This window comes from Elephas maximus, chromosome 3 (genome assembly GCF_024166365.1).
Source record: "Elephas maximus indicus isolate mEleMax1 chromosome 3, mEleMax1 primary haplotype, whole genome shotgun sequence".
Taxonomy (NCBI): domain Eukaryota; kingdom Metazoa; phylum Chordata; class Mammalia; order Proboscidea; family Elephantidae; genus Elephas; species Elephas maximus.
In genome coordinates, this window is record NC_064821.1 from 148,106,630 (window position 1) to 148,129,632 (window position 23,003).

Below are 23,003 nucleotides of genomic sequence, written 5' to 3' on the forward strand. Positions count from 1 at the left end.
GAGAACTGAAGTATACATTTTGGAGTTTGTTCCTGAAACTCAGATGGAGCCAGTAAAATGGGGGTGGTTAAGGAAAGTAGTATTAGAACCCAATTACCCAAGTTCGAATTCCTGCACCCCTATTTAATTAGCCGTGACCTTAAGCAGATTATTCAACCTCTGTATGCCTCTGTTTCCTTATCTGTAAAACAGTAATAGTACTACCTATCTCCTAGAGTTGTTTTGAGGATTCAATTATTTAATACATGAAAAGGGCTTACAGCAGTGCCTGGCACAGAGAAAGCATACAACAAATATTAGTGATTATTATCATTATTATTATCTGGTAATTGTTGGAAAAAGAAATAATTTAATTCTTCAGTGAAATTTTTTTTTGGAAACCAAGATCATTAGTGTTGCTAATTCCACCCAAGAACATGACCTTCTAGATAAAAACATTGGGAGAGCAGACTTTGTGGTAGCCATGTTTTGGTGAATGAACTCTAAATATTATAGCTAACGATCTGACATTCAGATAGATGAATTCGAGATCTTATGGAACTATGGTAAAGTGGAAAAGGAAGACTATTCAGGCTTTTCTCTTTATTTGTCTGTCTATTTTTAGGGGATTATGGAACCCCACTTCCCTGGTACTTCCTTCTGCAAGAGTCCTACTGGCTGGGTGGTGAAGGTGAGTTATTTAAAAACAAAACCAAATCTTAATATTTCAGACTAGCTCCTTTGGCCATGTGTGGGATATGTGTGGGTTGTAGAAGTGGTCCTTTGTGTCACAGGGATGATTCCTGGTGATCAGCGGCCACCCGGGACCTCTGCCACCATGGCAAGGCATCACAGCTTCTGGGAGCCCACCTTCGCGTTTCCTGAGAGACCCTGGGCTAGAGCAAGTGGCTGAGAACTGATAAACCCAGGGTCCTGTGCAACTTGTTCATGGTGGTTTAAGCTACCTTACTAAACAAAGGCTAAATCACCACAGGGTGCAAATGACTTTTGCAGTTTCTCAGATTAAGGCGAAGAGATCCAGAAAATCATGAAGGAATCTTTTTATTCATCTTCTGATGCCTGCTTTTTTTTTTTTTTTAAATTCTTTTCTACCTTTTCAAAATATAAATTAATTATTTCTCCCAAGATGATGGCTCTTCCAGAGGTTGAGGTGGGGCTATTGATCTTCAAGGCAGATACTCCCAGGCTCTCCCGGAGCTGACCTTTCTTGTGATCCAGGGAGGAGGACTAACAGATGGGTCCGGGGTGGATATTAGATACAAAATACCCATATGTCAGTGGAGGCTTGCATGTTGCTATGATCCTGAACAGGCTTCAGTAGAGTTTCCCAACTAAGACAGACTAGGAAGAAAGGCCTGGGGATCTATTTCTGAAAATCAGTCATTGAAAACCCTGCTGATTACAAAGGTCTATCTACAACCATCGTGGGGATGGTGCAGGACCGGACAGCATGTTCGTCCGTTGTACATGAGATCATCATGAGTTGGGGGCCGACTCCATAGCAACTAACAGTAACAACGAACCTTTCCTACTGACCCAGACGGGAGGCCCAGGGAGAGTTCTAGAAGTGGGAAAAACCACAGACCTTTGTGAAGCACAGGAACCTGGGGATTCCCCCGGAGCTAGGAGGTTCTGAAAGCAAAGAAAATTCTTTCCAATCTGTTTTGTTTTTTCCCTCACCTACCTGCTCTTTGTAGTATTGGGCCTGGGCCAGGGTTTATCCTTTAAGCCCCAAGATAGATGTTTGTTTTCTCTAGGGATTAGTCTAGGGCATTTAAAAAGCTATTTGTTTTTTTTTCTTAATGGTTCAAACAAACAGCAGGACAACTCAGTATTTTTCCATTACGTTGGTCTATCTGTCTTCTCTGTCTATAGACTTTAAAATTTCCACTGTCATAAAGTTATAATCCTGTCACTGGTGGGAATCTTGGCATAGGAGTGTGCTCCAGGAATGCTTCTAATGTCAGTGAATGTTAGGACTTGTGATATTTTCTTTCTTCACAATTCCAGCAGGTACTCTACCTCTCAAAAAAAAAAAATTCCTGAGACAAATGTCTTCCTTCAAAAGGTGAATCACATGTATTTTTGCTGACAGAAGCCAAATATTTGTCTTCAGTTTCACAGGCTAGACAGAAATCAATCCGTAAAATTCTGAAATCAGAGAAGAGCTGAGTCTCTCGACCCAGCCCCTGCCTTCCACAAATGAAGAGACAGGACACAGCACAATGTGACTTGGAGCACCATCTGGAACCAGGACACAGATTTCCTGGCACGGGACTCACTCCAGTGACAAAACTATTTAGAAGGATATTTCCCGAGCGATTTTATTACACGTTGGTACAGCGTGTTAGCTCTTAAAGCGATCAAAGGAATGTGGGAACTAAGTTTTAAAATTCTTTGGAAGTAGAAAGAGAAGTACTGGCTGTGGAGCGTCCCCGACAACCAGGCCTCATTGCTTGCTGCTGCACCCCATATATTCCAACTCTACAGAGGGAGGAGTGGACTGAGAGAGGCCCTGGTTGGCTACTGCACTGGGGGGAAAAAAAAAACTCACCCTCCTCTTGGGAGGCCCTGTGACTACAGACGCCTGGCAGCAGCAGTTTCCTCCTACCCCTGCTTTCCTCTGGCCGGCCTCCCCTTCTGCTGCTCTTCCCTTTCCAGGATGTCCTGATGTCCTCTTAAACCAAATGCCAAGTTTACAAACTATGCCTGTGTGTGTGTGTGTGTCTGTGTGTGTTTATACTTCTCAGTTTGTCCAGGCCTGTACCTCAACCCTCCACACATCTGTCAGTTTGTCGTACTGTGATGGCTTGTGTGTTGCTGTAATTTTAGAAGCTATGCCACCAGTATTTCAAATGCCCTCAGGGTCACCTTTGCTGGATAGGTTTCAGCAGAGCTTCCAGACTAAGATAGACTGGGAAGAAGAACCTCATGTCTACTTCTGAAACAATTAGCCAGTGAAAACCTTATAAATAGCAGCGGGACATTGTCTGATATAGTGCCGTCAAGCTGACTCTGACTCATGGCAACCCATGTGTGTCGCAGTAGAACTGTGATCTGTGTGTGGAATTTTTTTGTTTTGTTTTGATTTGGATTATGGTAAAAATATACACGCCAAAGCATCCACCAGCACAACAACTTCCACGTTTACAACTCACTGGCAGTGATTCCCTTTTTCCTGTGGTGCCACAATTATCCCCATCCTCATCCAAACCACCGTTAACATAAACTCAACGTAGATCACCCAAACAAAAACTCCCCCTTATGCCCTCCCTCCCACCCCCTGTAACCATTAATAATCTTTGGTTTCTATGTATTTGCTTATTTCATATAAGTGACATCATATAGTATTTGTCCTTTCACAACTGGCTTATTTTGCTCATCATACTGTTTTCAAGGTTCATGCATATTGTGGCATACACAAGAACTTCATTTCTCTTTATGGCTGTATAGTATTCCATTGTATGTATGGACCACATTTCATTTATCTGTTCATCTGTTGATGGACATTTTGGTTGTTTCCACCTTTTGGCTATTGTGAAAAGTGCTGCAATGAACACGGGTATACAGGTTTCTATTTGCGCGCCTGCTCTTGCTTCTTCTGGCTATATACCTAGGATTGGGATTGCTGACTCATATGGTAATCCTATGCTCAGCTTTTTGAGGATCCACTGTTTTCCACAGTGGCTGTAGCATTATACAGTCCAACCAGCAGTGGATGAGGGTTCCAGTTTTTCCACAACCTTACTAACACTTGTTTTTTCTTTTTTTTTTTTTTTTTGATCATTGCCATTCTAATGGGGATGAGGTGATATCTCATTGTGGCTTTGATTCGTATCTCCCTAATGGCTAATGAGAAACCCTGGTAGTGTAGTGGTTAAGTGCTACAGCTGCTAACCAAGAGGTCGGCAGTTCAAATCCACCAGGCGCTCCTTGGAAACTCTATAGGGCAGTTCTACTCTGTCCTTTAGGGTCGCTATGTGTCAGAATTGACTCGATGGCAGTGGGTTTGGTTTTGGTTGTTTCATGGCTAATGAGGAAACCCTGGTGGCGTAGTAGTTAAGAGTTCAGCTGCTAACCAAAAGCTCAGCAGTTCGAATCTACCAGGGTCTCCTTGGAAACTGTATGGGGCAGTTCTACTCTGCCATAGGGTTGCTATGAGTCATGCTGAGCGCCTTTTCATGTGCTTGTTGGCCATTTGAATATCCTCTTTGGTGAACTGTCCAAGTCCTTTGTCCGTTTTTTTTATTAGGTTGTTTATGTTTTTGTTGTTGTTTTGTATGTATTTTGGAGGTTAGGTCGTTATCTAGTATATGGCTCTTGAAAATTTTCTTCCAATCTGTAGGTTGTCTTTTCATTTTGTTGATAAAATTCTTTAATGTTCTACAGGATTTTCGAGGGCTGATTTTTTGAAAGTAGGTTGCCAGGCCTTTCTTCGTAGGTGTCTCTGGGTAGATTCAAACCTCCAACTTTTGGGTTAGCAGATGACGGCATTAACCAGTTACAAAAGGTTGGAGTTCTAAACCCACTCAGAAGTACCTCAGAAGAAAGGCCTGTTGGCCTACTTCCAAAAAGTCAGCCGTTGAAAACCCTAGGGAGCACGTTTCTGCTCTGACATGCCCGTGGGGTTCCCACGGATCAGCATTGACTCCATAGCAACTGATTTTTTTCTGATACCTCAACCAGGCTCAACTCTGCAGTCAAAAATCAAAACGAGATACTCAGATACCTATATAGGTGGATTTCGCAGGTAAACCATTCCTCGAGGAGTAATTTAAACTGGGTGTCCATCGTATCGCCCTGAATGGACTTTGACTCCTGGTTCACCAGGACTTTGCTATGTTCTGGAATGGGGTGAAAAGTACTGGTGCTGTGCTAAGGATAATTAACCAATTCAAATCCAGTCCTGATTTTCTTCCTTTATTTAAGTCATCATTTCTGACATCGTGGGTCCCTCCTGGCGTGCTAACAGGATGAGGAGAAACTCTTAACCTGAAGCTCTCATTATAGAACTTGCTCTAGGACTTGGGGGGATTACATCATCCAGCCAGTGTGAGGCACCTCCAGCAGGGTCGGTTCAGCACTTCACAGGCCTGCAGTGGGTCCGAGTCCGGTGGGCCTACACGGGGGCTGGTCGTTGGAATGCTGACTTAGACTTCTGAGGGAACTGCGCTTTCCCGTTATCTTAGGAAACTCATTTGCTCGCCCCCTCCCCCCCACTTCTCCCCTGTTTTCCTGTCTTTACTGATTCCCAGATCTGGTTGGGGGAATAACACTGGCTTTTGGTTGATGCAGGGTGTTCAACCAGAGAAGAAAGGGCCCTGGAAAAGACTGAGCCCCTAACGGAGGAAACAGAGGATCCGGAACACCCAGAAGGAATAAATGGTAAAAGCTCCAAACAAAGAACACAGAGCAGAGACCAGGAAAAGGCTCCGAACACTGTAAAGGGTCTTACAGACCAAGATACCTCATGATTAGCATGCGATGAAACCCAGAAAACCACTTTTCTGTTGACCAGATTTAAACCTGGTGCCCTCTCAAGGGTCCAGCTGCATGTGTGCAGAATGAATGGTCCAGCCCAGACATGAACGCATATTTCCTGGAGAAAGCAAACCCCAAGTATGTAGTGTGTCTGTGCCCTTGTTAGGCAAATCCCAAGTGAGTTGCACAAACGTGCTGACTTCCGAGGATTTAACGAGAACAATAACTTGGGTCACTGGGCCTTAAAGCGGATATGAGCTATAAGGAAAGACAAAAATAAATGCAATGCCTTGCTTCTGTGCTCAAGGGGGATGAGAGCTCCAGGGGAACTGACCACACTTCACTCAGGTTTACGAATTTGGAAGCCCATTCATTCAAGCCATCAAAAAAGCCTTTCCTGACAGTGGAAGTTACCTAATAATTCTTGACCTGAAGGACCAGGTTCACGACTGTTCTCTCTCCTGCCTTTGCCTTCCCTATCATCCCTCTCAAACCTGCACTGTACAGGTTTCCATTCCCTAAGCATATGGCATTTCTCTGGATGCTAAAATGCTGTTGCTGTCATCACCCTGGTTTGGGAGGGGCAGTGTGGTCTCTGGGCTTTGCCTGACTTTGCATGAGTGGGTTCGTTTCCATGCCTTCTCCCCACCTCATGTCTGTTTTCCACCACTGAGGCCGACAACCCGCAACAACTCACAGAGCTGGTTTGCAGCCACCGGTGCCTCTGGGAAGACCCTGCTCCCAGAGTGGAATTCCAAGGCTGAAATCAGGGGCTTGGGGTCCAGTCCCACCTCAGTCACAGGCAAGGGCAGGAGGAACAGAAGGAGCAATAGGATGCTTTCTGGAGGGGAGTAAATGCTCAGAGCGACAATATTGAGAAGATAAATCAAGTAGCCTTGTGTGGGGTGAACTGAGCAGGGAGAGACTGGAGGTCAGAGAGAAGGGAAATCATGGCAATGTGAGTCTACACTGCGGGGGGTGGGTATGGGAGTAGGAAAGCAGAGGGAATCTGAGGGACAGTGACGAGGAAGAATGGACTGCCTGCCCAGCTAATCAGAGAAACACTGGAGTCCTGAGGAGCAAAAAATCAGCATTAGCCAAGGTGACCAGGAGAATGGTGGCTGCAGGAGTGGACATGAGAGAGTCTGAAGAAAAATGTTGTTTAGGGAGGAAGATGAGGAGCTTGACCTGCTACGAGAAATCCGTGAGGAAATGCCCCACACTGTTAGAAATGAAGGCCTGGTACTGAGGACTGAGCTTAGGGCTAACTTTGTAAAGACAGAGGGTGCCCCATGATGAGTGTGGACATCGGAGCAGGACATTTTGGGATCAAATCTCAGCTGTATCACTCACGAGCTATGTGGCCTCATAGGACACTTCATGTCTCCATGCCAGGTTTCTTCATCTATAGAAGTGATGTAATAATGTCCATTCTATAGGGCTGTTATTAGAGTGAAATGAGATAATTCATGTAGAATACTTGAAACAGTACATGGAGCATAGTAAGCGCTCAATAAATGTTAGCTGGCATTATTGTCATTATTCTATAGATTTGGCAGTTGTCGGTACAAAGATCATAGCTAAAGCCATGGGAGCAGGTAAAATTGCAGGAGAAGACAACTGTCTGAAGAAAGAACCTCGGGGAATGTGTACATTAAGGCATTATATTTACATCATGTTCCTTTTTCCCCTCCCAGAATCCTTCTTTGAACGTGAGCTTCCAGGGTTGGTTCCTGGGGTATGTGTGAAGAATCTGGTAAAGATTTTTGAGCCCTGTGGCAAGCCAGCCGTGGACTGTCTTAGCATTACCTTCTATGAGAACCAGATCACTGCCTTCCTTGGTCACAATGGAGCGGGGAAAACCACCACCTTGTGAGTCTTCAGGCAAAGAAGTTGAATTGCCGTTCTATCCTGTCATTTCTTCTCTTTATTCTTTCCCTATTAGCTGCAGCCTACCCTTTCCCACTGAATTCTGTGGCAAAAAATATGCTCTATATTTGTGGTCCCAGGAATGTGTAAAGTGTACTGCAATTCAAAGCCAGGTCCCATGTGTTGTTTCATTTGATCTTCACTAGAAGCCTGAGAGGAAAATGGGGTAAATTCATCGCCCTCTTGGTGTGCCCTAGGAAGCAGAGATTCAGTGAGTTGAAGCCATTTTCTGAATGTCATTGGGCTCCAATCGTTCAGTGGGGATAGAAGCAGGTCTTCCCACCACAGGGCTCCTTCTCTTTCACAGTCGCTCATCCCTGACATCCAGGAGCCCTCTCCACCCCCATCCCCTCCTGGGTTACTGTTATTAAGCTGGTGATAAAGCCCTTGCCACATGCTCTGCCTTGGTAGTTGTTAGTTGCCATTGAGTCAATTCCAACTCATGACGACGCCACATGTGCAGAGTAGAACAGCTCCATAGAATTCCAAGGCTATGACCTTTCAAAAGCAGGTTGCCAGGCCTGTCTCCAAGGCGCCTCTCTGTAGGTTTGAACCACCAACCTTTTGGCTAGTTGTCAAGCACTTAACCGTTCGTGCCACTCAGGGACGCCTTATTTTCACAGAACATTCCTTTGCCTGCTCTTTACTAGGTGGCTTCTATGTCAGAGTGGGGCCCCTGATAAGGGTTGGTGGTAGTTCTGGAGAAAGAAAAAAGGATGCTCTCTGTAAAGGGGCCTGTAGGGTAACAGCCTGGCAGTTGAAAGCCCAGTTCAGGGAGGAGGAAGACTGTGTGGACTGCTCACCCCGAGGCTCTCCAAGCTCCTCTGAGGGGCCTGAGTGCCCTCTGCTGAGGAGAACTCACTAAGGTTTCCCAAGGAGGAGCGGGGCAGACCTCTCTGAGGGAGGTGAGCCCTGGGATACGTAGTCTTCTTGTCCCTTGGCTTTTTGCAAAGCCCCAGGAAGGAACAGCAAAGTGTACACCCTACGCTGGAATGTTCTCTGAGGGCGGTTCCGTGTGAATGGAATGTGGGGCCAGTGCCATTGTATTTGGCTCTGTTTCCCTCTAGTGGTTGATCAACAGAGATTTCAACTTCTAAGTCCAAGTTCAGATAGCCTGAGATGGTATCTGAACTCAGGACAAAGCTGGGCGTGGCCGCACTTGCTCTGCCTGATTCCTCTCCTTGTGAGCTAATATGGTCAGAGAGCCCCAAGTTCCATCCAAATCTCAGGGCTTCTCAAGGGCAAACATATTACTTCATCCACTGCTGAAACGCAGCTTCTCCAGGGGGTGGACGCATAGTGTGCAATGATAGTAGTAATAATGTGTCTGAGCTTTACTTCATGCTGACACTGTTCTAACACTTTAACTTATTGAATCCTCACAACAACTTCATGTGGTGCGAGTCATTATTTCCCATTTTACAAAAGATTTAGTGGTTGCTACTGGGCTTTTCGGAAACCCTGGTGGTGTAGTGGTTAAGAGCTACGGCTGCTAACCAAAAGGTCGGCAGTTTGAATCCACCAGGTGCTCCCTGGAAACTCTACGGGGCAGTTCTACTCTGTCCTATAGGCTCGCTATGAGTTGGAATTGACTCGACAGCAACAGGTTTGGTGTTTTTTTTTTTAATTGGGCTTTTTATCTGTCGGGTCCAAAGATGATAGTCTTGGTGATAATTCCGATGCCTGGCTTCAGTCAATTAATCAACAACTAAACATTGAAGGGGGCGTTGGTTTTTCAGTGGTAGAATTGTCACTTTCCATGCAGGAGACACAGGTTCCATTCCAGCCAGCGTACCTTATACGTAGCCACTACCCACCTGTCACTGGAGGCTTGTGGTTGCTGTGATGCTCAGTGGACCTTCCAGACTAAGATGGACTAGGAAGAAGGACCCAGCAATCTACTTCCAAAAATCATTCAATGAAACCCTGTGGATCAAAATGGTCCGATCCTCAACCAATCATGGGAATGGTGCAGAAGCAGGCAGTGTTTTGTTCATTGTGAGTTGGGGGCTGACTCGACATCAGCTAACAACAATACATATTGAGGGTCTACTGTGTGCCAGGGCTTCTTGCCACCATTAAGACCTTAGCCTGGGCTTTGCAATGGGAACATATGGATTTTCAACGTCTGTGACTGCTCCCCCAGCAGGCAAAGCATTTACCCCTGCAGTGAACACCTTTTATTGACCCCTATGATGCCAGCTACTGTGATGCCAAATTGGGGAGGGACCTGTAGCTACAAGAGAACATTCTGACCATTGTGTATAGGATTATGTAGCTAAGACTGGGATTACAAGGTTAATAGAATTATACACACATACACACACACACGCATATATATATACATTTAAGCCCTGGTGGCACAGTGGTTAAGTGTTCAGCTGCTAACCAAAATGTCAACAGTTTGAATCCACCAGCCACTCCTTGGAAACCCTATGGAGCAGTTCTACTCCATCCTACAGGGTTGCTGTGAGTTAGAATTGACTCCACAGCAACAGGTTTGGTTTTTTGGGGGGTTATATACATACGGAAAACCTGGTGGTGTAGTGGTTAAGTGCTACAGCTGCTAACCTAAAGGTCAGCAGTTCAAATCCACCAGGTGCTCCTTGGAAACTGTATGGGGCGGTTCTACTCTGTCCTACAGGGTCTGTATGAGTCAGACTCGACTCGATGGCAATGGGTTTTTGGTATGTATACATACGTATATGTCTATGTGTGTATGTATAATAATAAGAAGGTTAATTAACAAAGGAAGCAAAAAAAAAAGAGCATGTTCTGAGAGGCTGGGGTTGCCTGAGGCCCTCAGTGACTGCCCAGGAGAACTGGGAGCAGAAAAGGAGAGCAGTGTGTTCATCAGCATCAGGGCCTATATGTCCACACTGCATGACAAACCCCATATGTGGAACTGTCCCCACACTAATGACTGTTTGGGTTCAAGTCAGAGCGACAGATGGGCCTCACAGTGAGAGTCCTCACTGACCCTGGTGATGGGCTGCCCTCCGAAGGCGTGTTCCTAAAGACCATCTCTTCTGCTCACTGACCCCCACATTTGGCAGGTCCATCTTGACAGGTCTCTTGCCACCAACGTCGGGGACTGTGCTCATTGGGGGAAAGGACATTGAAACCAGCCTGGATGCGGTGCGGCAGAGCCTTGGCATGTGTCCACAGCACAACATCCTGTTCCACCAGTAAGTGAAAAAGGAACTGAAACCCCCCCCCCCCCGCCCCTCTCCTCACCTGTGCTCCTGATACACACACACTCTGGAGCCCAGTTAGGGATGCCAGGTCTGGGGGTGTATGGTGGTACTTTTGTTTGGCTTCCCTAGTGTTCAAGGTCCTTTTATCTCTGCTTGCAGAGACAGATGTCCCTGAGAAAAGGGGATTGTGTCTTTGGCACTCAGACATGATGTCTACCTCAGAAGAGTGATGCTGCCTTCTCTCTAACAGAGTGGCTGGTCTCCGGGCCCTTTGGCCCTGAAATGTTTTTTAGGAACCAAGGAGGAGAACCAGTGTTCCTTTTTCCCTTTTAAGCCACGACACCAAAGAATGACTTTTCAGGGCATTTTTCAATTAATTTTTTTTCCCCAATTAAAATATCTCTTATTTCTTATCTAAAAAACTATACATAGTCATTGTTGAAAGAGAAAGAAAGGGAGGGAGGTGAGGAGGAAAGGAAAGAAGGAAAAAAGGAAGGAAAGATAACAAAAAAGAAGAAAACGAAAGTCATTTTGTATTTCACCATCCAGAGATAAATATATACACTTTAGTATAGTATATAATATCATAATTTTTTAAAACTTTCTCCCATGCATATATAAACCAAAAAACCAAACCCAGTGCCGTTGAGTCGATTCTGACTCATAGCGATCCTGTAGGACAGAGTAGGACAGCCCCATAGAGTTTCCAAGGAGCGCCTGGCGGATTCAAACTGCGGACCCTTTGGCTAGCAGCCGGAGCACTTAACCACTACACCACCAGGGTTTCCCATGCATATATAGATGCACATTTAGACTTTAAATGGAGTCCCACTTGAAACGGGTGGCCCAAACGGTTAATGCTCTGCTGCTAACCAAAAGGTCAGTGGTTCAAGTCCACCCAGAGGCTCCTCAGAAGAAAAACCTGGCGATCTACTGCCAAAAAGTCAGCCAGGTGAAAACCCCGTGGAGCACAGTTCTGTTCTCACGCACATGGGGTCACCCGGAGGTGGAATCGACTCAATGTTAACTGGTTTTTGAAACGTACTGCTTTTTTTTTTAAGTAACTTTTTTTTTAATCTAAGATATCATGAACATTCTTTTCATGTTGTTAATTACTCTTTTATAAAATAATTTTTTAATGTTTACATCCTATTCCATTACATAAATATATTATTTAGGTATTTCCCTATTGCTAGATGTTTAGGCAGTGTTTGTTTTTGTTTGGTTTGTATTATAAACAACACCATGGTGAACATTTTCATTGCTTAATCTTTGTACCCATGCTTAAGATAAATCCCCAGAAGAAGCAGAGTTGCTGATCTCATTGCCTTTCTTGTCCCATCCCCCTAGCCTCACGGTGGCTGAACACATCCTGTTCTATGCCCAGCTGAAAGGGAAGTCCTGGGAGGAGTCCCAGCTGGAGATGGAAGCCATGTTAGAGGACACAGGCCTCCACCACAAGAGGAATGAAGAAGCGCAGGATCTATCAGGTGTTTGGTATTGGAAAAATACAGGAGTACAGATGGCAAAAGCTATTGTTTCTCAGTGCACCTCAGGACAAGGGTGTGTGTGAACAAGGAGAGTGTAGGTGGTGGGTGGCTTGTAACAGGCAAGCTCCTAAGAGTCGGAACACTTCTGTAAAGTTATTCTAGTATGCTAACAGCAGCCAACTTCTGGATCATTTCCCACATGGAGCATTGTCTCACAGCAACCTGGGCTTTATTTGTTCTGGTATCTATGCGTTTGAACTAAAATGTGAGGGCAGTCTTTAAACAGTCTGATCCTAGGAGGTAGGGATTGCCTTTTCTACATTTACAAGGCCTGCACACCACTAGGGTTTTTGAACGCTGTATAAATGTCTAAAGTGACAGCCCCAGACTGCTGCTGGAGTAGGGTATTCCCTGTATACCACCAGCCCTGGCTCCTCTCTCTTCTCCACCCTCCATAGCTCCTGTGATGCACCCTGCCCCTTATACTTCTAGGCGGCATGCAGAGGAAGCTGTCTGTTGCCATTGCCTTTGTGGGTGATTCGAAGGTGGTCATTCTGGATGAGCCAACCTCTGGGGTGGATCCCTACTCAAGACGCTCAATCTGGGACCTGCTCCTGAAGTATCGCTCAGGTAATGGCCCTGGGAAGGACACTGCTTTGTCTCCAGTCCCCACTCTCTCATACCTGGAGTCTTGCATCTGACCAAAGTAGCAGCAGTAATTACACTCAGATGGGGCTTTCTCAGTGACTTCGGTGAATCTAAGTTCCAGCTGAGTCCTCCTGAGATTTTTCCGCCATCATAAGCAGGAGTCACTGATGGCATAACCTACTTCCCAGAATATTCTAGAAAGTTTTCCAGCCTGCAGCCCTTCTGTGTGGCATAATGGTACAGCTCTAAGCGAAATTCTTTTTTGGCTAAAGGGACCCAAGTCCCCTACAAAAATCCCAGGAAGCTCCATAGCTGGCCACTCGGGACCAGGTGTGAGGACTACATGCTGGGTATTCAGTGTTGCAGAGAGAGGACTACTGCAGATGGGAATGTCTCCGAGTTCCTCCTCTGTCACATCACCTTCCAGCCAGAGTGAAATACAGAATACAGCAAGCAGAGCTCAGGGTGCCCATAAGAGTGACAGTGTGGCTCAACCCTGTGGTCAAACCCATCACCCAAGATTCTCCATCACTCTATGTGCACAGTATTTCCCCACACCTTTCACTGAAAATTTGCCATCCTAGAATCCTCATTACCTTTTTCTTTTAGCTGGTGGCTCAGTGGTTAAGAGCTCAGGTTGCTAACCAAAAGGTCAGCAGTTGGAATCCACCAGGTGCTCATTGGAAACCCTGTGGAGCAGTTCTACTCTGTCCTATAGGTTTGCTATGAGTCAGAATCAACTCAACAGCAACTTTTTTTTTCTCTAGTTAGCACAAAAGAGTACATATGGGTATGTGTTCTTTGCAAAGATTATAAACATGGGTTGCATAATCCAAGCTTATAAATGTGGGTTTCATAATCCAGAGACTATACAAATGTTAACACAATAGATGCTGACTGACAGTAGTCAGTGTGTCCCATATATGGTGACTTATTTGAATCAGGTCCTATGCCTGATGATAGGATCCTATTTGTGACAGTGCTTACAATATGGAGTATGCTATGTCGGTATTGGTAGTTGTCATTGTTATTCTGCTATCCTGGAATTTGCTGCAGAATTCCTACCCTTGTTCTTATTTATTAGCTCTCACTTTGGGCGAACATGTCACCGGGAGATTGCTTGCTGTATGCCTTGCTTGCCCTCTACCACCTTGCCCTGCACAGGGCCTGCCTCGCCATCCTGTGGCCCCTTTCCTTGCAGGCAGAACCATCATTATGTCCACACACCACATGGACGAGGCAGACCTCCTCGGGGACCGCATTGCCATCATTTCCCAGGGGAGACTCTACTGCTCGGGCACCCCGCTCTTCCTGAAGAACTGCTTTGGCACAGGCTTCTACCTCACCTTGGTGCGCAAGATGAAAAACATCCAGAGCCGAACAAGAGGCGATAAGGTACATGTCTGCCCAGGGAAAGAGCCGTACCTGGGTGAGAAGGAACTCAGGACTTTTCCTAAAACAGCTACCACAGTGTGGCTGCCGTTTCGGGGATTTCTACCCAAATCAGGCTCTAGTTGTCAGGACTGGCCTCCTTGCTTCTGGGATCATTTGTAGGAGATTTTGATAAACTGGCATTCTGAACCCTCCTACAGATGCTTAGCCCAACAAGAAATAACTAGTGTTAAATGAACGGCCTGTGATGATCACACTCCAGTGGTGTAAATGGTCAACGGGCTCGGCGCTAACCAAAACGTTGGAGGCTTGAGTCCACTCAGAGGTGCCTCAGAAAAAACGCCTGGTGATCTAATTTTGAAAAATCAGCCACTGAAAACCCTAAGGAGCTCAGTTCTACTCTGACAGACACAGGGTGGCCATGAGTTGGAACAGACTCAGGGCAACTGGTTATCCCACACTACATGTTTGGTTTGGTGCAACAGAGATGCGAGTGTCTTCTGAAAGATTATGCTGTTTCAAGGAGAGTGTTTGTTTAGTCTTCATTTTTTTCCATTCCAACATTTATGTTCTCTAAATAAACCTCAGTTCCATTGGCAAAGAAAGCTAAGAAAAGGCCTCCTTATGAACTATAACCTAAAAATGATTAAAAAAAAATTTTTCCCTGGAGTCAATTCTGACTCACAGCAACTCTAAAGGACAGAGTAGAGTTGCCTCATAGGATTTCCAAGGAGCAGCTGGTGGATTCGAACTGCTGATCTTTTGGTTAGCAGCCTGAGCTCTTAACCAGTGCACAACCAGGGCTCCATAAAAATGATAAAGGTATTAAAAAAAAAAAAAGAACACCGATCAGCAGGGACCACCTCACCATCAGGAGACCCAAGGTGGACAGACCATGATCCTAGGCAAATTATGTAATTCCTTGTATGTTTTTCCACAGGGAGAGTGAAACTAATCATCTCTGCCTTTGCTTCTCAGGGATGTGGTGAAGATAAATGAGATAACGTATTATGAATGTGCTCTGGGTGCCTTGAGAAAAGGCATTACTCATTCAGAGTGTCACAGCTGTTGCACTGCAGCATTATTGATGCTTCTGGCCCCTTTAGTGTAAGGGTCTGGCTGCTGCTGGGTTTTGCTGTCCCGGGTAGATTCACAGCCCAGCGCGCACCCGCGGCGAGGGCAGAGCAGAACACCTGCACAGGCAGACCTACACCTGCCACATAACTAATGACACGCCAACGGAATCCTTTGAGGTTCTCTCCTCTCTGCCTGACTCACACACTCTCCAGGATAAAATCAAGTGGCCACACCCTCAAACTGCTCAGATGAATGAAGAGATTAAAATTCAGAAGAAAAAAAAAAAAACACGTAGCACATGCTTGGCTGTGAGAAACAAAGCATGGCAGTGCGAGCATCTGGCATCAGGGAGATGCCAGTCATCCTGTCCATCTGTTGCAGGGGACCTGCAGCTGTGTGTCCAAGGGCTCCTCCAGCCGGTGTCCAGCCTGCGTTGATGAGCTAACTCCAGAGCAAGTCCTGGACGGTAAGGGCTGGGACAGGCCATGCCTCAGTTCTGGCTGTCATCCTCGGTCTTGTTGGATGCGTCCTGTTGTGATGCATTTCAGTGGGAGCAAAGAGAGCACTCTGTGTACTGCTCTGGCTCAACATCGTGCAATTGCTCAGCGTTTTCTTTGCGCTTTCTACTCCTCCATCCTCCTCCATTCCCAAAAGGAATTTGGGGACCTTTCTGTTTAATGAGGAATCTCACTCTGTGCCTTGCCCATATCAAGCCCCCGTTTCTGGGGCCCTCCTGGCTCTGGCTCCAGGCAGCATTCCTTAGTGGCTGCCAGGGACGGCTTCTAAAGGTGCCCTGTGGAGCCCTCTGGTGGAGACACAGTGCCGCACAGTCTTCAGCGAACTTTACAAGGGAGTCAGAAATTGCATTTTGTGGATGGCAAGTCTATGTAATATCACACATCACATGCTACACTCATAACTCTCCCCTCAGCTTCACGGTTTTCCGTAGAGTCTCCCTTGGATTCCATACAGACTGCCTTAGAGTCTTCTAAGGGGCACCCCCACTTCTAGGGAGATGTCACGGAGAAGCCTCCACCGAGATGTCGCTAAAGAAGTGATAGCTTGCTTTTTGGAATATGGGCACAGGGATCCAGAGTCCTTGCCAACAACCCTTTCCATTCTCCGTTAATGCCCATCTGCCTCTCCCATGGGGGTGTCTTTGCAAATGAAACACCACACAGCCCATAGTTCCCAAGTAGGAGTGAAGCTAAATTTATGTGTGGACCTAGGCTCATGGAGGGGGAAGAGTTCTGCTTATCAACGAAAACAACAACAACAACAAAACAGTTCCCTACTTAGCACACAGTTTTTCTAAATCTGGGGAATATACTAACTGAAGTCTGGGTGAGACAAGAAAACGAGGCAATATTTACGTGCTTTGCTTAAAACTCGAGAGAAAATGCCTAGAGTTGCATTGTCAACATTTGTTCTCTCACCATCTCTTTGCACTGCCAGAACTGTGGTCAACGTGAGAACCTCTTTCAGGACAACATTCCTGTGTCTTTTTCCCAGACTGTTTTGCTGTGGGTCTCTCCCTCCTTTCTGAATGTTCGTGTTGGGAGGAAATCTCAGTAAAAAATTTGATAATTAAAAAAAAAAAAAAGAAGAATGTTAATATGTTTAATGACTGTGGTCCACCAAAATCAAGTAGGAAACAGGGCCTGCTTGGCTGGGATGCTTTTTCTTTTTATTGTGGCTTTACATATATATATACATATATATGTATATATATATGTATATATATGTATATATATATGTATATATATGTATATATATGTATATATATATGTATATATATATGTATATATATATCTCACAAATTTACTATTCTAACCATCTTTGAGTATACAGTTCAGTGTAATTAATTACATTCACAGTTGTACAACCATCACCATCATCTATTTCCAAAACTTTTTCATCATGAAGTGGTTTTTTAAAAATCTCACTTTATTTCTGAATGAAGGTTTACTTTCTTTGCCTAGCATAGGAATGTGGTACATCCCTGTTCTGTACAAATAGAAGAAGAGTAAATAGTTGTGCCCCAAGTAAGGAAGGGAAGATCATTTTAATCCCCAGTTAGCTCCTTGAAAGGCTCACACACCCACATACCACACACACACACGCAGACCTCCTGCCAGACGCCAAAAGCCCTGCTGACCTAAAGGTCTACTTCTGGAAAGGCTGACACACACTTCTAAGACACAATTCCTGGGAATCCAGCAGCTTCAGGTTCAATTTCCTTCCTCAGAGAACAATGAACTTAACCCCTAGAGAGCCATCAGGGCAGAGCTGCTTCCTCACGTAAAGATCTCTTCAGCCTCTGTATGAAGTCATCCCAGAGCTAAACACAATCAAGTCCAGTTTGTAGGCTTGACATAGAGCAAGCCTTACCAATCCAACTCAGCAGAAGGATTTGGGTTGAAAGCCATGAAATTGGTCATTTTAAAAACAAAGGAGGAAAAAAAAACCCTACTGGGTGATCCTAACTCTCTAAGAGAACAACTTGTGGAAGAGCTTGAGAAGTTTCCAGAACCCCTTTCCCTTTGACCTGCCTCTCAAGAGAATGTACTAGGGAACTGGCTCTTTAAATACACTCTTTAAATTTTTTTTAATTAGAAATTTTAATTAAAAATTTTCATTTTAAAGTAACACAGGCTTGTGTATAAAAGTCATTTTCTAATATAGGAGGGTATCAGGTAAGTACTTGATACTTGACACTTCACCATACCCGCTGCTACTCACCCCATGCCCCGTCCCTCTGGCCCCTCTCCATAGCTCCTCAACACCCTTCTGAATTTCCTGTGACCTGCATATTAAGTTTTGTTTTGTTTGTCTTGTTTGAGGAGGCAGTCACAATCCCAAGGAAAATGGTATCGAAACCAAAAACCAAACCCTTTGCCGTGGAGTTGATTCCAACTCACAGTGACCCTATAGGACAGAGTACAATTGCTCCATAGGGTTTCCAAGGAACAGCTAGTGAATTCAAACTGTTGACCTTTTGCTGAGAAGCCAAGCCTCTTAATCACTACACCACCAGGGCTCCAGAAATAGTACAATTCTCTAAAAAGTTAGACCACGTATGGGTATGGGATTTAGAGAGGGGCATTCTCACTCCAGCTTGGCGATCAGTTCCAGATGTGTGTCTTGGGCAAGGCCCCCTATAGCTTGGCTCAAACCAGGAAAATGAAGACAACTTGACGTAACTCTTAACTCTCAGGCTTGTGGTGAATGAGAATGAGCAACAAGAACGATGAAGAGCTTTCTTCCTTGAGATGATGTTCATAATAACGACAGCAACTGCGTGGCGCAAGCAGTTAAGCTCTCAACTACCAGCCGAAAGGTTGGCAGTTGGAACCTATGAGTCAGAATTGATTCAGAGGTAACTACCAAAAATACTCGTCTATGCGTGACGCACTGTTCTAAGTGCTTTATGTGTAATTCACCCAAACCTCACAAACAACTACAAAGTGGGTACTATTCTTTTCCCCTTTCACAGATAAAGAAACTAAGACATAACCTGCCCAATGTAACAGGGCTTGTAAGGAACACAACAAGTGATTGAACAAAGGAGGAAGCTGGCACAGGGATGTCACACCACCTCCCCAGGGCTGCACAGCCAGTTAGTGGGAGCGCTTTTGCTTCCATCTCCATCTACCTCTCAGGGCCCGTCACACGGAGTGGCAGTCCTCCAGAAGAGTCACTACTGGGTATCTAAATGCCCTTCCCCCAAACGCAAGGTGGAAGAAAGCAGTGGCCCTTCATAATCTCCCATCTAAATAAACGATCAGGTTCTGGAAAATAGAGTTGGTGTCAGTCTTTTTTTCTTGTCCTAGGCGATGTGAATGAGCTGATGAAACTGGTTCACCACCATGTTCCAGAGGCAGAGCTGGTGGAATGCATTGGTCAAGAACTTATCTTCCTTCTTCCCAACAAGAATTTCAAGCAGAGAGCATATGCCAGCCTTTTCAGGGAGCTGGAGGAGACGCTGGCTGACCTGGGGCTCAGCAGCTTTGGAATTTCGGACACTCCCCTGGAAGAGGTAAGGCAGAGAGTCCAGCTGGTTTCTCTCAGGTGCCATAAGAGATGGCTCTTTTAAAAAAACTAACACTAAAGGAAAGCTTTGTAAAAGCATATGCATAATTCCCCACCCCATCCAAGTAGAGCAACTATGTTCCTTTTTGGCATCCTTTCCTCCTGTCTTTTTTTTTATACACATACATATTTGATGTAGCTGTCGTCACAGTGTGCATACATTTTTATATTTATAGAAGACTGTGTTCTTAGATAAAGTGTCATATGTATTTTCTTCCCGTTATGAAGCAATACACAACAAAATTGAGCTTGGGTTTGATTTTTCTGAGTGGGACTGCCTAAACCAAATTCTCTCTTTTTCTCTTCTTGACAGATTTTTCTGAAGGTTACAGAGGATTCTGACTCAGGACCTTTGTTTGTAGGTACGCTGCTGAGTGTGTAGCTTGTACCCCTATTGCACCCCCAAGCTCTCATTTAGAAAAATCTAAGGATACATTCATGAAACAGCAAAGCAGGCGAATATTCCTCCATTGTTTTGATCTGACTGGAAATAACAGGCATTGTACCTCCTTGGATTCTTTGAATAACAATGGAATGACAAAATGAGTTAGCTCTGAGTGGGAACACCCTTCATGAATCAGAATTCTTGTGGATGGATCAGGATTTTTATCAATGGATAGCTTCCCCATCCCAGTATTTCTCATCCCACTTCCTGGTTTCTTGTTCCTACCACATCCTCATCCTTGTCTCCTCTCATCTTCACCAGGCTCTCTAATCCCTTCTGTCCGCCTTTGAGGAAGATCTGTGTGAGTGACAGCTGGTAGCCTTTAAAGATAATGGTGACTGTAAATACAACCCAGAAACCGGCTAGAGTCTCCTGGTCCCTTTGAGATCTAGACAAAATCATTCAGGGTATATTTAGTGCCCTGTGGACCTTTGAAACCATAGGGATCAAGATCCCTATGGATTCTGGGAGTCTTTCTTCTCCATGTATCTATCTGGCCCCTGCCACGATTTTACCAATACCCCATAGCCCCACAATGTATTCGTCAGTGTAGAAGACTTTACTGCGGAGGGTGGGGAGATGGACCTTCAGGAGAGACACCTGCAACTTAAACCATTTCTGAGAGTACAATAGGCACCCACCTACAGAGCTAAAATCTCCTCCCTGGCTCCTCCCTCCCCTATCTGGCTCCCTCTCTCCTTGCTGTGTTGCAATTTTCCTTTGCTGCCTTGGGCTCTTGACACCACCCATGCCCACTGGTTATCTCCTTCTACCCAGAGTAGCATATCACGATGTTTTCCTGAGCAAAGACTGTCTCCTCCCAAAGGGGGATTCTGGTGCCAATTGTTAAGATAACATGGTTTTCATCTTGCTAGGTAAGTTATCCCAGAAGTTCACCTATCAGCTCTGCACAGAATTACCAGTGGTCAACTATACTAGCCCAAACATTCTCCAGTCCATCCAGCTAGGTCAGGTGGTGGCCAAGAGAGGTGACCATCCTGGCAGAGTGGGGGGATGGAGAGTAGGGCAATCCTCTGGAGAGGTGTGCTCACCACAGGACCCAGGTTCTCTTTTCAGCTCTACAGACACAGAAATTGAATTCTCTCAGCTCATCCAAAGGCAAAGACCTACATTAGCCAAGACTAGAACGAAAATATGCTAATTTATATCAGCAGCTATGCCGGATTCAGGTGCTAACTGAAAGGTCAGTGGTTCGAACCCACCCAGCCGCTCTGCAGGAGAAAAGACCTGGCCATCTGCTCTCATAAAGATTACAACCTAGGAAACCCTATGAGGCAGTTCTAGTCTGTCACATGAGGTTGTTATGAGTCAGAATTGATTCAACAATACACAACGACTTGCTGGATTCAAGAACTAGGGCCTTTTATCCGCACAGAATTCTCCTTCTTAATAATGAGATACATTCAGGAAAATAAATCATAGATAAGAAGACGGTCTGGTCAGCATGGGCCTAGAATAAGATGTTCCAAGGGAGTCACCAAGGGTGGTGGTTGAGAGTTCAGCTTCTAGAGTGAGGCAGACCAAATATCAAAACTGAGCTCCGTAATTTGCTAACCGAGTGCCTTTGGGTAATTCATTTAACCTCTTTTTCCCTCAGTTTCCTCATCTATAAAATAAGAATAATAATAATATCAGCCTTTTAGGGTCATTGAGAGAAGTAAATCAGTTAATGCTCACCAAGTCCTTAACACAGTATTTGATTCCTGATCAAGACTTAAAAAAAACAAACCAAACCCTTTGCCATTGTGTCAACTCCAACTCATAGTGACCCTATAGGACAGAATAGAGCTGCCCCATAGGGTTTCCAAGGCGTGGCTGGTGAATTTGAACTGCCGACCTTTTGGTTAGCAGCCAAGTTCTTAACCACTGCACCACGAGAGCTCCAATCAAGACTTAGAAACATTTTAATCTCAATGTTTACAAATCATTTCTTACCTCAAACTTGTGTAGCCCTTTATACTTTCCAAAATACTTAATATCTACTTTGATTGTCGCTATAATCTCATGAAGAGTTCGTGGGTGCTTACAAGTATTTAATGCACTCAGCTGCTTACCAAAAGGTTGGAGATTTAACTCCATCCAGAGGCACCCTTGACAATCCCATGGAACGCAGTTCTACTCTAACACACATGGGGTCACCATGAGTTGGAATTGACTCGATGGTAACTGGTTTGTTTTTATAATATCATGCAGCATGTAGGGCAAGGATCTGCCTCATCTGGGAGAAACTGAGGCTAACAGAATAAATGACTTGCCTAAAGTTATGCATGCTTCTGGATCTTATTTCATAGTCTTAGCTCTCAAATCTAGGATCTTAGATTCCACACCCTCACTGCCTCTCTTGGGATGGCTGACTTCAGATGGCCAAGTCCGTCTGTTAGGGATTGTTTCCGTTTTAGAGGATGATGTTTTCTTATCTCCAAATTCTGAGGGAACTTGTCCACTGAGTCACACATGGTCTTGCACCAAGAAGGTCAGTGCCACATCTGAAGACATGGCTTACACTAGTGACCACTAGAGAGCAGAAGAAAAGTAGGAACAAACCAGCAATGCTGAACAGGCCTGGCCAGGATCTTGGACTCCAGTTTGGATGGGGTCGCCCAGGGAGAAGGCAAAGATTAGAGGTTAGAGATTAGGTCAGCCGGTGAATAGGAGAGGCATGAGGGCTCCTAACAGAGGGAGAGCTGGCCACAGCAGAGATCAAATATGAGCCTAGACTAGGGAAGAAAGAAGGTTGGAGAACCGGGACTCTGGCACTGGGCAGGTCAGAAGACCTGCAGAACTTCTCCACCCTTCTGAGTGCAGGGGCTGGGCTGGGTCCCATATCACCAAGGCCTCGGCATCACAGGTGGTACATCATAAGTGCCCATGGATGTAAGTTGAAAGGAAGACTGAGCTGACCTAATACCCTTTGCAGATGCCTGTGCCCTAGGGCACTTGAGGGTGTATCCTGAGCAAATAATCCGAGAAGCTGTACTATGTGAAGAAGAATGTGGCATCAGGATTGGAGGAAGACTCATTAACAACCTGCGATATGCAGATGACACAACTTTGCTTGCTGAAAGTGAAGAAGACTTGAAGCACTTACTGATAAAGACCAAAGACCACAGCCTTCATTATGGATTACACCTCAACATAAAGAAAACAAAAATCCACACAACTGGACCATAAGCAACATCATGATAAATGGAGAAAAGGGAAAAATTGTCAAGGATTTCATTTTACTTGGAT

At 45.1% G+C, this 23,003-nt stretch overlaps 1 protein-coding gene across 1 annotated transcript in view; it reads left to right on the plus strand.

Moving 5' to 3' along the window:
• ABCA4 (ATP binding cassette subfamily A member 4) overlaps nt 1–23,003 on the plus strand; it is a 176,256-nt gene that overhangs the window by 101,705 nt on the left and 51,548 nt on the right. The window contains exons 17-26 of the mRNA XM_049879742.1: nt 605–670; nt 5,296–5,385; nt 7,179–7,353; nt 10,467–10,598; nt 11,958–12,097; nt 12,590–12,727; nt 13,947–14,140; nt 15,596–15,680; nt 19,048–19,253; nt 19,620–19,668. Of these exons, the coding sequence (XP_049735699.1) occupies nt 605–670; nt 5,296–5,385; nt 7,179–7,353; nt 10,467–10,598; nt 11,958–12,097; nt 12,590–12,727; nt 13,947–14,140; nt 15,596–15,680; nt 19,048–19,253; nt 19,620–19,668 (1,275 nt within the window). The remainder of the gene's footprint in view (nt 1–604; nt 671–5,295; nt 5,386–7,178; nt 7,354–10,466; nt 10,599–11,957; nt 12,098–12,589; nt 12,728–13,946; nt 14,141–15,595; nt 15,681–19,047; nt 19,254–19,619; nt 19,669–23,003) is intronic.